Source organism: Gordionus sp. m RMFG-2023, chromosome 1, assembly GCF_954871325.1.
Source record: "Gordionus sp. m RMFG-2023 chromosome 1, tfGorSpeb1-WG-v2, whole genome shotgun sequence".
Lineage (NCBI taxonomy): Eukaryota > Metazoa > Nematomorpha > Gordioida > Chordodea > Parachordodidae > Gordionus > Gordionus sp. m RMFG-2023.
In genome coordinates, this window is record NC_088775.1 from 17,332,320 (window position 1) to 17,345,427 (window position 13,108).

General features: G+C 23.8%; 1 protein-coding gene across 1 annotated transcript in view; it reads right to left on the minus strand.

Annotated features, from left to right (window-relative positions):
* Positions 1-8,717, minus strand: part of LOC135922840 (transcription elongation factor SPT5-like) — a 48,435-nt gene extending 39,718 nt beyond the window's left edge. Inside the window, exons 1-2 of the mRNA XM_065457328.1 lie at positions 8,644-8,717; positions 1,897-2,035 (exon numbers count right to left, since the gene is read on the minus strand). Of these exons, the coding sequence (XP_065313400.1) occupies positions 1,897-2,035; positions 8,644-8,691 (187 nt within the window). The 5' untranslated portion in view covers positions 8,692-8,717. The remainder of the gene's footprint in view (positions 1-1,896; positions 2,036-8,643) is intronic.
* Positions 8,718-13,108: the final 4,391 nt, after the last annotated feature.

A 13,108-nucleotide genomic window follows, 5' to 3' on the forward strand; every position in this document is an offset into this window, starting at 1 on the left:
CAGACCTAGTTTTGTATTAATTTAAACCCTTAATGATAAACAATAAGGTAATACATCCATGGAGCAATCACTTATAAATTTATTTATCAAAATTAAATTGAGAAGAAAAAAATTGAGAAAAGATCAGAAAAATAAGTTTTTTTTCCGGGTGTTTTTTTTCCTATTACCGATTGGTATAATTAGATATAGTAAATTATTCAATTCGTTCAAGTAAATTAATTATAAATAATTTATTGTTTGAATCGTTTTCGTTTTTGAATAGGCTTACTATTTAGGTTAACAACTAGATGGTAAGCTTTAGATTATATCATATATTTATCAATTAATCTAAAACCCTGTATTGAACCTAACTTTAGGTCAGGAGCTGAGAATTTTTTCTCTGATTAATCCAATCTAGGGGTGTACCGATACCACTTTTTGGAGGCCGATCCGATCCGATATTTCAGATATTAAATTGATATCGGCCGATAACCGATCCGATATCATATCTAATTTTGTATTCTGCAAAGATACCGGTTTTAATTTTTAATATACTTTTTATTAGTACAACATCTATAATTTTACTATACCATAACATATGTCATTTAAATATATTATAATGCTCAGTTATAGTTTATATTCAATTCAATTGCTATTATTTATATAATAAGTAATAACATTAATCTATTTACATAATTAGTAACAAAAAAATATATTATGAAATTTGAAATTAATATTTAAAATTAATATATCGAAGATTTCTTTTTATATCAGAGATATGTCGGCGATGATGGGGACTGTTAATATCACTAGCATCACTAAAAACAGATACTGAAGAGATTAATGAACACTTTTTAAACAGAATGCGAAAAAAAATAACTATATTGCAGAATGTTTATTAACTAATTATTTCTATTAAAAAAATTAAACATAAAAATGTATTTCGATTTTATTTATAAAAATAAATGATTTTTAGATATAACTTTTTTTAAATTTTGTTAAAAGCGCCATTTTATATCGGATCGGAAAATTTTATAATATTTGCCGATAACCGATATTTTAAAATGAGCGAAATATCGGCCCGATCCGATATAAAATATCGGTACACCCCTAATCCAATCCTAGTAATTTTTCCTAATAATCCATGTCCAACCCAAAATTTTGTTCTCAAAATAGGTCCAAATTTTTTTTCTACAAAACAGAAAAGATTTTACTGTTATTTTAGAAAAGGGAAATTGTATAAATAGAGAAACAAAATATTTGTTGATTTGGACTCAAAGCAGGTCTCTAGTAAAAAAAAATCGACTTTACTCTAGTTACATCATATTTTAAATAAAGAATTGACAACTACATATATGGGCTTTGTCAGGTAAATCTGACTTGAAGAATGAATAATGACATAAATTAAAGTAAAATGTCATAAAATTAATAACCTAAGCCTCTTCAAATTCTTACAAAGCTTTGTCATCTATGACAACAAATGATATGTTAAATTAATTGAGATTTCATATTTCCATATATTCTTTTCGAATATTGGGCAAATTTGTAGCATTTTCATATCAAATATTTTATTTTTTATAATCTTTCTTTATGGCAATTTTATGAATTAGTTTTATCCTTTTTTCAGTTTTTGATAATAATACCTTTGTATTTTCTAAATAATCTTAAAATGTTAAACGATTCCAAGCTTGATTTGATATAAATGGGCAAGAATGCATAGTTTAATTAAAAAAATATTATGTTTAAATTAAAAATTTGTTAGAACTAGCAATAATTTTTTAAAGAAAAAATATATGTACATGACTAAATCTAAGTTTAAAAAATTGGAAATTTCAGGTCCAGCCCCAATAACAAATAAGTTAACATAATACTTATAATTTATGTAACATGATTGTTAAATAGGTCTTATAGATATACCAGCTTCATCCAAAATAAACCCGCCAAATCTAGGTTTTTTTCGTTTTCCTCTTGAACCATCTTCTTCCAATTCTTCTTCCTCTTCCTCATCTAATTCTTCATCTACTTCAATTTCTTCTTCCTCTTCCATTTGATTTTTCTGTTTTAGATATTTTTTTATTTAATATTCTTATACAAACACAAATTATAAAAATAAATTCTAATATATTTTTATTAGGGCTTTGTCAATATTAAATACTGAATCAGACTAGGGTCTATGTTTACTGTTTAAAAAAAATTGGTACCTGATCCGAATAAATTAATATTTTGGGTTATATTATGATTCTGCATAATCATATATTTTTTATAGATAAATTTCCTAGTAATAAATAAAATGAATTATTAAATTTATTTGTAATTGTAATGCTTAAAAAAATTAAATTCTGTCCAACCACAAATTATTCACCAATCTAATACAACATTACTAAAAAACAATCCGATTATATTTGTATTTATTTTTATTTACCATCAATCTATGAACCAATGTCATAAAAATATCAAAATTTAATATTTAAAAAAAACTAACTTTTCAAGAATGATTGAGTAGGGCATTTTCCTTTTTTTAAAAAATTCTACAAAAGTTATTACTCTTGTTTAAAATATTCATGTTTATAAATCAATCACTTTTCGGCCGACTCTTTCGATTTCGATAAAAAATCGTAGGCTGGTTATATATGTTATCATTAGATTATAAACAAAATTTTAGCGCATTAGAAACTATATTAGCGGAGATATTCGAGGTTAAAGGTCCAAAAAACGTCTTTTTTTGCTTTTTACTTTTGTTAAATAATTAGTTTTTAATTTAAAACTAAATATGATCAAATATTGAATCTAATATCAATAGCTAAGTTAATAATTGATGATTATGGCGAAAACATCAAAATTAATTTTTAATAAAATATGGGTCATCTTATGGTCAGTTGAAAACTTGAAATTAATATTTCGAAATGTATATGATCTCCGATTTTTAATTTTTTTAAGAAATATTATCTGTTTACTATTTTTTTAATAATTTCTTCAACAAGTATGGCTGGATATTTATTTAAAAAAATATTGCGATTATTATACTTTAAAAAAATAGATGGCGCTATATATAATAGTTTTAATATGTTAAAATTTTTTTTTTTATTGATTAAAAATATTTTAATGTATATATATCATACTAAATCGATTACAATGTGCATTATATATATTATTTGTAATTCAGATCATAAATTTTTAAAATCTTCACAAATTTAGCCTAAAGATAGTTTATAAATTAATTAAATCTTACTTCATCTAAAGGAATACAAAGCCTGGCTAGCTTGTGAGATTCTTCAGGAGATAATATATATGTTCGACTGGTGGGAGTAGAAGGATTGACCAGCGAGAGAATATAAGATTTAGGCAACACTAAAATATCATCTTTCAGAGGAAATTTAAATGAGGCTGAAGGTCCACAAGGGTGTAAAAATCGGATTTTTACTTCTTCATTTGTATGACTTTTATCGAGTATATATCCTAACCACCATTTATCATCATATACACATGTTATATATCCATTAATATTTTAAAATATAATTTTCACATTTAAAAACGAAACTTGTTTTATATTATATTTTTTGGAATTAAAATATATTTTAGTTTTTAGTCTATTTTGATCAATGGGAATAACCCCGTGAATTTTTTGGATCCCATGTACGGGCAGTGCAGAATTAAATCTTTTATGAAGGGCTAATTCCTCTTCGATATATTCTTGATTGGATACATATTCAAATTGAATTCCATTAATATTTTCTTTAGCATAATTATATAATTCTAATGGGGTTAGGATTTGATTTTTATTTGGCCTTTGAAGACTAGCTCTGGCAACTAATCTTTTGACAGTTCCTCCGATACCGTCACATGCATTTTTGCCGTGAGCAGTGACAAAGAAATGCCATTCGGCAGGAATATTAAAATCGTATTTATGAAGGCATATGTTCAGAAAATTTTTGCGATTCTTGTATTGAGACGCGGCTTCATCTGAAAAATATATTATTTTTTCTGGTTTAGAATTAAATTTGGCTGTTAAGAATTTAAATTTTTTTTGATAAAGGTGGACTGCACTAGTATTATGCTTAATGATTCGGACAAAATAACAAAATTTATATTTTGTAATTCTTCTCCAGATTTATAATATGCTACAAATGGGTGTATAGTGGCCTGCACGTTGTTCCAATGAAATCCCTAAACTTCTTCTTGTAAAATGAAGGAATAATTCTCAGAATAATCTAGAATTGTTAAAAAATCCTCATCTTTTAAATTTTCTTTGGAATTCTTCAAAAATAAACTTTGTGTTTAGCTATAAACGAGTAGTAAAATTTGAACTTTTTATAATAGATATTCGATGAAATCATCAATGGACTTCATAATAGTTTCAAGATTTGCTCTATCCACCGTGATCCATTGTTTAAACGTGACATATTCTATACGATTTCTCTGAAACAATTCGTATAATTGGCCCTTAAGAGATTCTATACCAGGGCATTGATTACAATTTGTTAAATAACATTTTGGCTGAGATGGATTACAAATAATTTGAGCCAAAAGATATTATAAGAATTTATACAGTAATCTTCTTCTGCTGTAATTTCAGCTATTACATTTGTCATTAATTTCACATTCTGATGAATGGCGCAGACACAAACAATGTGTGTGCCACTAGCTCCAACTAAAATACAGTTTTTTGGTCTAAGTTCAGCAAATTTAGAGAATCCAATTGATATATTTGGGTATTCTTCCTTAAACATCTTGAATATTTCTTTAAGATTATTTAATATAAATCTTTGGACTGATTCTTTCTCGCCTTTAACAGATACACAATCTTTTATTCCAGGCAATAGTCGGCTTATTTCATCAGAACTATAATTTTGTTATTTTTACTGCTTAAAAAATTTTTCAAAATCTTTGAAATTTTCTTTATCTCTGGTTATTTTAATAATGTAAGATAATAACAATTTCATAACATTCTTTGTCTTGATGGGTATGACTTAGTCTGGATGGGGGGGGGGGGTAGGCCTGGTAAATAATGTGATTTTCGATTTTTCCCTTAATAATTTTCTTGCATTCCTTTAATCCTGCTTTTTTGTTCGTGTGCTAGTCCGATTTTTAATTATTTTAATTTACATTGAAATATTAAAATTTTTTATCCTGCGAATATCTCAGGGGAATTAGGTTTACAAAGTTATATAATCGAATTTTATGATATATTATACATTAAAATATTTTTAATCAATAAAAAAAAAAGAATTTTAACATATTAAAACTATTATATATAGCGCCATCTATTTTTTTAAAGTATAAAAATTGCAATATTTTTTTAAATAAATATCCAGCTATGCTAATTGTTGAAAAAATTATTAAAAAAATAGTAAACGGATAATATTTCTTAAAAAAATTAAAAATCGGAGATCATATACATTTCGAAATATTAATTTCAAATTTTCAACTGACCATAAGATGACCCATATTTTTAAAAAAAATTAATTTTGATGTTTTAGCCATAATTATTAATTATTAACTTAGCTATTGATATTAGATTCAATATTTGATCATATTTAGTTTTAAATTAAAAACTAATTATTTAACATCAGTAAAAAGGAAAAAAGGCGTTTTTTGGACCTTTAACCCCGATTATCCCCGCTAATATAGTTGCTAATGCGCAAAAATTTTGTTTATAATCTAATGGGAACATATATAACCAGTCTACAACTTTTTATCGAAATTGAAAGTCGGCCAAAAATCTTATTTTTTTTGCTCATTTGACATGGAATGACCCGGTGAATGATTTTTAAAAAAGGGCTAAATTAAGTTTTTAGCCAAAATATTATTACCAAGGATTCAAAATTTTGTCAATAGAAATCCAAACCCTTTTGCTGTCTGTGGCCAAAATCACTAAGTTTCAGTCAACATATTGAGTTATTTTAAAAAAAGGCTAAATTGTGCCATTTGTTAACACTGATTCATTGGATATTTTAATATCCTTTTTATTGTTTCAGATAATATAAGAAAAACTGTTTAAAATTTTTACCTATTTTTTTAAACATTTCAACAATAAATTGTAATTCAGTTCCTTTTATTAATTCATTATTATGAAATAAGATTTTAAAAAATCATAAATTATATATATAGTATAATCACAAAATACCAAAAACTAGTATTGTTAAACAGCTCGATTTGAGTCTATTTTTTAAAAAAAAGGCTAACTCAATATTTTAGCCAATGTCCAAATCTTTGTCTCATATAAGAGCAAAATCTTGAGGCATGCTTAATATAAAAAAATATTCAGTGTCGTTTTTAAACAATCAAGCCATTCAATAACACTACTTACTAAAAACCAGGGTTTCGAACCGAACCGAACTGAACTGCCAAACCGGAATGAACCGTTATGATTTTCTGAACCGTAACCTTAACTGAACCGTTATAAAGAAAATATAAAAAGAGCGAACTGAACAGTTATAAATATTTTGATGGTTTTAAAAAATAATTAATTTTAAATTATTAACCTAAATTTAAAATTTTAATTTTCCTTGGACATTTTTTAAATTGGCGATTTCTTTTCAAATAAATATTTTTATATTATCAACATTATATATCAAAATACTAAGTTTATTGTTTTTTTCTTTAATATTAGAGATTAGGCAAATTATCTGTTAATTAGATAAGATATCTTAAAATCACACATAATTATTCTTGGTTAACAAGTTTATATATATAAGTTATTAATAAGCTTTTATAATATTTGCTAATAATTTAGGAAAAAATTAAATAATTCTACTATTAATAACTAAAATCTAATAGAAATCAAGTACTTTTTACATTCATTTTTATATTATATGGTTTATTTTTTATCTCATTATAAAAACTTAGATCATAGAATTTAAATAACAATGAATAAAATGGTCAGCAATATTTTAATGATATAATAATTTTTTATTTATAATATTGTTTTTATTAAATTCAGAATTCTGATATTCATTTAAGTCATTATAAATTATTTATTATTAAAATATATTTTTAACATTTGAAGAAAGAGAGATTGCTAGAAAATATCTTTGTAAAACTTGGAACTTGATACAAAGTCTAAATAATCAGAATATTGAAATTCTAAATACTATGCCTACGTGTTCACATTCGAAAGATAATTTAGATGAGATTTTGAAGATTTATTAAAGTTGCATGTAAGTCTTAATAAGAATAATTATCAGGGCATAGAAAATAATAATAAATGTATAGAAGTAGAATATTTAATTTGGTCATTTGATAATATATAGAGATTAGAAAAAGATACTAATCTTTTGAATTGTTGGGAAAATGTAAAGAATAGTATGCTAAACTTTATAAGTTAGCTATAACTGCGCTAGCAGTTCCAGTTACGCGGGTATACATAGAAAGAGCATTTTCTAGCCTTAAGTTAATACTCTCTGCACAGAGAACTAAATTAAATCCTGAAATATTAGGAAATATTTTAGTTATCCATTCTAATCCTCTTTTTAAACATAAATAGTATACATTTTATTATATTTATGTGTTATTTTATTCATCATTGTATTTACGCATGTTTGTTTTTATCTTATTTATTTATGAAATAAAAAAAATTAATTTGTCTAATTATATTTACTAAGTTTAATAAAAATATCTATTAGATTATCATGGTATTAAATAAGAAATTATAAATTAAAAAGATTTTCTCTAAAATTAATATATACATGGTTAATGATTAATTTTTATTAAAATAAAATTTATAAAAACCAGAACAAACCAAAAAGAACTGTTATAAATTATAAACCGAACCGATATGAATTTTTTTTAAAAAAACCAAAATGGAACAAAACCTTTATAAAATTTTAAACTAAAAACAGGGACTAACCAAACCGTTATGCTTAACGGCTCGAAATCCTACAAAAACTATAAAAATATCAGCATCCAAACACACTTTGGGTGGGCATGGCCATGTTTTCTAAAATATTTTCAAAATTGGGTGGATGGTGGTGGAAAAAATATTTTTAAAAGTAATGTGAGGGTGTAGGGAGGTGTTAGTAAGAGAATTTTTGATATTTGTTAAGGCAAAATAAGCAGAACAGACTAAAATTTATAAAAATAAGCAGAACAGACTAAAATTTATAAAAATAAACAGAACAGACTTAAATTTATAAAAATAATAGTTTTATTTCATAATATATGTTTTATTATATTAAGATGAATAATGAGCCAAAACAGCCATTAAAATCATTTTAAAACATTAGGTGAGCAGGCAAATTTAAAAAAAAAATTGGATAGGCAGGCAGGCTAAGATAATTTTAAAACAAGTGGGCGGGCTTTTTAGGTACCCCTCCTCTCACATTTCAGATCTATATTGCATATAAAGTAGTTATAAATAGATAATATGTAGATAGAGGTTTCTTTATTTGTGAAAAAATGGGAGGGCATAATGACAAAAATTGAAAGGAATATTTTAGTTATGACCATGTGGGTTTCAAATTGTGTACTAACCCAATTTTTTTAAAAATGAGAAAAGCAATTCAATTTTTAGCACAAAGAATAAATGTGACAAAATTTATAAAATATTTCTTTTAATAAAAATAATTTATCTATAGGCCATATGCTTACAGGGTAAAAAAATAAATTATTATGGAAATATAGTTTTACATTAGCTTAAAATATGAAGAAATAAATATTTAAACATACTTGCGGAATACTATTTTCAAACTCCACTTCTTCTTCACTCTCTGACATTTTATAAAATTTGTATTTAAAATATGGAGAGATGTTATAAGTATCTTTAAATAAGTTTTACTAAATGTTGTCTGGTCGAAGTAGTCTTTAATCTAAAAGATACAATTAATATTTAAATAATAAAGCCTATAACTTGTTTAACGAAGGTGTTTAGAGGTTTATGGCTTATAAATTTTAAAAAATGTTCTATTAGCTTCTATGAATTATTTTAAAAAATGCTTCAGTCAAGGTAAAAAAATACCTATTTATTTTTTTATTTTGAATTTAAAAATGATTGTCATTTATAAAATAGGATACAATATTAACTATATCACAATAAAATTAATTTAAAAAATAAATAAGAATAAATTAAAATAAATAATACTCGTTAACTCAATGACTGAGAATCTCCGGGATATTTTTAAATTAGATTATATATGCTTTAAATAAAAGTGCAATACATTTGTAATTAAAAATGAAGACGCAAAGCATTATAATATGTTTGAATCAGATTTCAAGATACGATTCAGTTCTACACTTATAAAAATTTCAACTTGTTTTAAAGCCCAGAATACAGAGTTGACCTAAGGGGGTGACGAAAAGGCAGATCCCCTCATCATTTTGATTTTTAAGAATGTTAAATTATCAATTGCAGTTTTAAAAATATAAATTATTTCAAAATAATCATTCTAATATTTTTTATTTGGATCTAATTTTAAAATATAGAAACTCCTAATTTTGTTTTTTTTATATCTATGAATAATTGTTAATTTATATTATGCATAAGCTTTTAGTTGCTCTCTGAAATTACTGTTATAAAGGTATTACAGCTAATATTTATTTGAAAAATTGTAAATAGGGTATATTAACAAATGGAAGCAGGGTATTAATTAGTGTTATTAAACGGCTCGTCTTGAACCGACTTTTAAAAACGGTTAGCTCAATATTTCATCCAAAAAAGATATTACGCCTACCTGAAAATTTTGCTCATAGAGGAAACAAAGGAATTTTATCGAAATATATAGACTTAAGCAATATTTTTTCTGACTAAAATATTGAGTTAGCCGCTTTTAAAAATCGGCCCAAAACGAGCCGTTAAACAACACTAGTATTAATTAGCTACATTTTGAAGAATTTATATGCTTCTGAAGTATGTTGATTTCCCAAGAAAAGCTTACAAATATATATATATATACTTAAATATGCCTATATCGATTAAACCCAATTTATTCATTGCCTTAAGATTTTAATGACTATATATAAACTTCACGTTTTCAGTGCCCTGAAAAACACTCAAGGTTTAAAGGAGTTAAAACATATTTGTGTTCTAAATATGGGTATCTTAAATTATTTCAGAGAAGTAAATCAAAAAAATAAATTATATTAAATAATATATCTATTTACATATCACTAACCTTTTGAGATGTAAGTTACTTAACTCCTATATAATTAGATTATAATTACCTTAATATTTCAAAAGATGATGTTAATTATACAACTTATAAAATATATATAACAAAGGCAGATTTAAGGAAAAAATATTTATGTTATATATTGTATTCATTAATATATTTTATCATATAAGAACATTGTTGCCATCAAATATACTTTTCTAAAGAATTTGCATATTTATTTTGAGTATCATAATTTATACTTTGAAGTTCATGTAAATTTATTATATTTTTCAATTTTAATCGTTATTTTGGGCAAATTATAAGAATTATTATTTATCGACATCTATACTTTTAAACATAGTATATTATTTTGTTTGAAAACACTTTTTACTTTCCACTTTTTAACTATTGCAATTATATCATTGAACTATTGATAATTTTTGATATAATAGTTTTAACTTTTTAATCTTTTATAATATGTTATTATAACTTTGTAAATAAAATATTGATATTTTGGTGCAAATAACCTTATTTTTTATATTACATAATTAAATACTCAATGAATTACTTATCCACGTCATGCCATGGGTATATATTAATTTATTTTTATTTAAAAATAATAAATATGTTATTTAAAAATTAATATAAAAAAAAAATTTTTTTAATATGTTTTGTATACAGATTACTTTAAATCATTCTATTCTAATTTGAACTCAACAGTATTCAAGCAAATTAATTATACATATGATTTTCGGTTTTCCAACCTATCCTAATAAATTATGCACAGTTTTTCTTCAAATCATTCTATTCTAAATTCAATTTAACAATATTCAAGAAAATTTAATAATGGTTATTATAATTACAATGTTTGGCAGATTTGAAGTAAAATATAAAATTCAAGTAAAATTAGAACTAATGGGTCACACATGAAACTTTAATTATAGTGTGCAGATTTGAAGTAAATTATTATTGAAGTAAATTACATATATGTATTTTAGATATCAATAAGTACGACAATGGTGACTCATCGTAGGGTTCAGTGCATTTTTATTTTTAAAATTTTTATTTTGTTTTTATTTCTGTCTTAATCTTTTATAATGATTGTACAGATGTTGATTTATCTATCATTAATAAAATAAAAAGATGGCTGGTATAAACAATATAAATGTTCCAGAGATCGTGAAACCCCCCAAAAAATATACCAATAATTAAAATATCAGGGAATTAGATACACAAATAATAAAATTTATATTATTTGATGGGAATTAGATACACAAATAATAAAATTTATATTATTTGATTTAAAAATTAAATGACTAACTATCTATAAAATTAAACATCCTTATATACAATTTTAAATTAATTGCTAATGTGTTAATACTATTCTACAACATAAAAATGTAATGTATATTGTTTAAAATTATATATATATATTGAATACCACTCTAAACCAACACAATCTTTTATTTATTCAAATTAAATCAATCAATTATCCGATCATATGATCAAGAACAAAGAATCAAAATTGTTATCTATCTTTTTTGCGAAATCCATTGATAAATGTCTATATTGTCAATTACATATAAACAGATATGACACGCCCCCTTTCTTTAGAAATCAAACTGGGGTAAAAAAAATACATTTTACGTATATATATATATAATCAAAGTAAATGTCTACATAAATTCTAATATAGATCAACAAAAAATAAAAATTATTATCATTTATTTTCATTAAATTTTCTTCTTTCTGTTTCAGGAATTGCATATTTTTTCTTGACAATACAGAATTTGAGCTATAGCTACCCATTTTTTCTTGACCATAAGTAATAGTTGTCTTTGAATGTTGATTATCATTATATCTTAATGGTTATTGAGTCATAGCTTGATTGATCCATTGCATCATTGGCCAGTCATGATCATTCTATTTTAAGCTTGGTTATGTTATCCAGCATGATTCTATTTTATTGGACAGAATCATTGTAGTTGATTAAACGGAATCTTACAAAAAGTAAGTCAGCCAAATGTTTTTTTTTAAATTACATCCAAAATGTAATCATTATTCATTCCTTTTACATTATGTCAAATCTATTTCTTCCCTATCAATCATAATCCTAAATTTCAAATATTAAACACAAAGTTTCTGATTTCAATTAACAAGAGACCTTTTATTATATGATGAACTACTACTTTCCCCCTTTCCTTGGATCTAAAATATCATATTTTCAATTTTACACATAAAAATTTTCTAAAATTATCTAATGGCTCCCTGCATTATTATCCTTTACATATATAAATCCACATTTATACATATAAAATCAAAAATATTTTTACCAATTTAACAGCATAATTTTTTTAATTAAAAACGTGAACTATTTATGACCCATTCTTAAGTTTTAATTTATCTTTAGCACATGTTTAACATAAAATTTTTATATCTGGAATTTTCATATTTTTACTTCATCACATAATTTCTCTATTTATTTCATTTATCACTTTTTTTAACATTATTCATATATTTCATATGTAAAATTAAAATTTAAAAAAAGATGTACCATAGAAAAGTAATAATTGTCATAATCATTATTTAAATTTTTTGAAGCATATGGTAAAGATATTTATTGTAAACATGTCAAATTAAAATTCCAGTAAAGCTAGACCATAGAAAAATAACAATTGTCATAATCGTTATTATTTAATTTTTTTGATTTCTAGTGTCTCAAATAGGTTAAAATTTATTTTATTAAGATGTAAAAATAGAATTTCAATCAAGATGTACAATAGAAAAGTGAATTGTCATAATCGTTATTATTTTAATTTTTAAAATTTTTTTGGAGCATAATGGTAAAGATATTTATTGTAAACATGTCAAATTATAATTCCAATAAAGATATATCATAGAAAGGTAACAATTATCATAATTGTTATTATTTAACCTTTTTATTATTTTTGACGCTAATAGGTTAAAATTTATATTATCAAAATGTAAAATTAAAATATTAATAAAAATGTACCATAGAAAAGTGACAATTGTCAAATAATTAT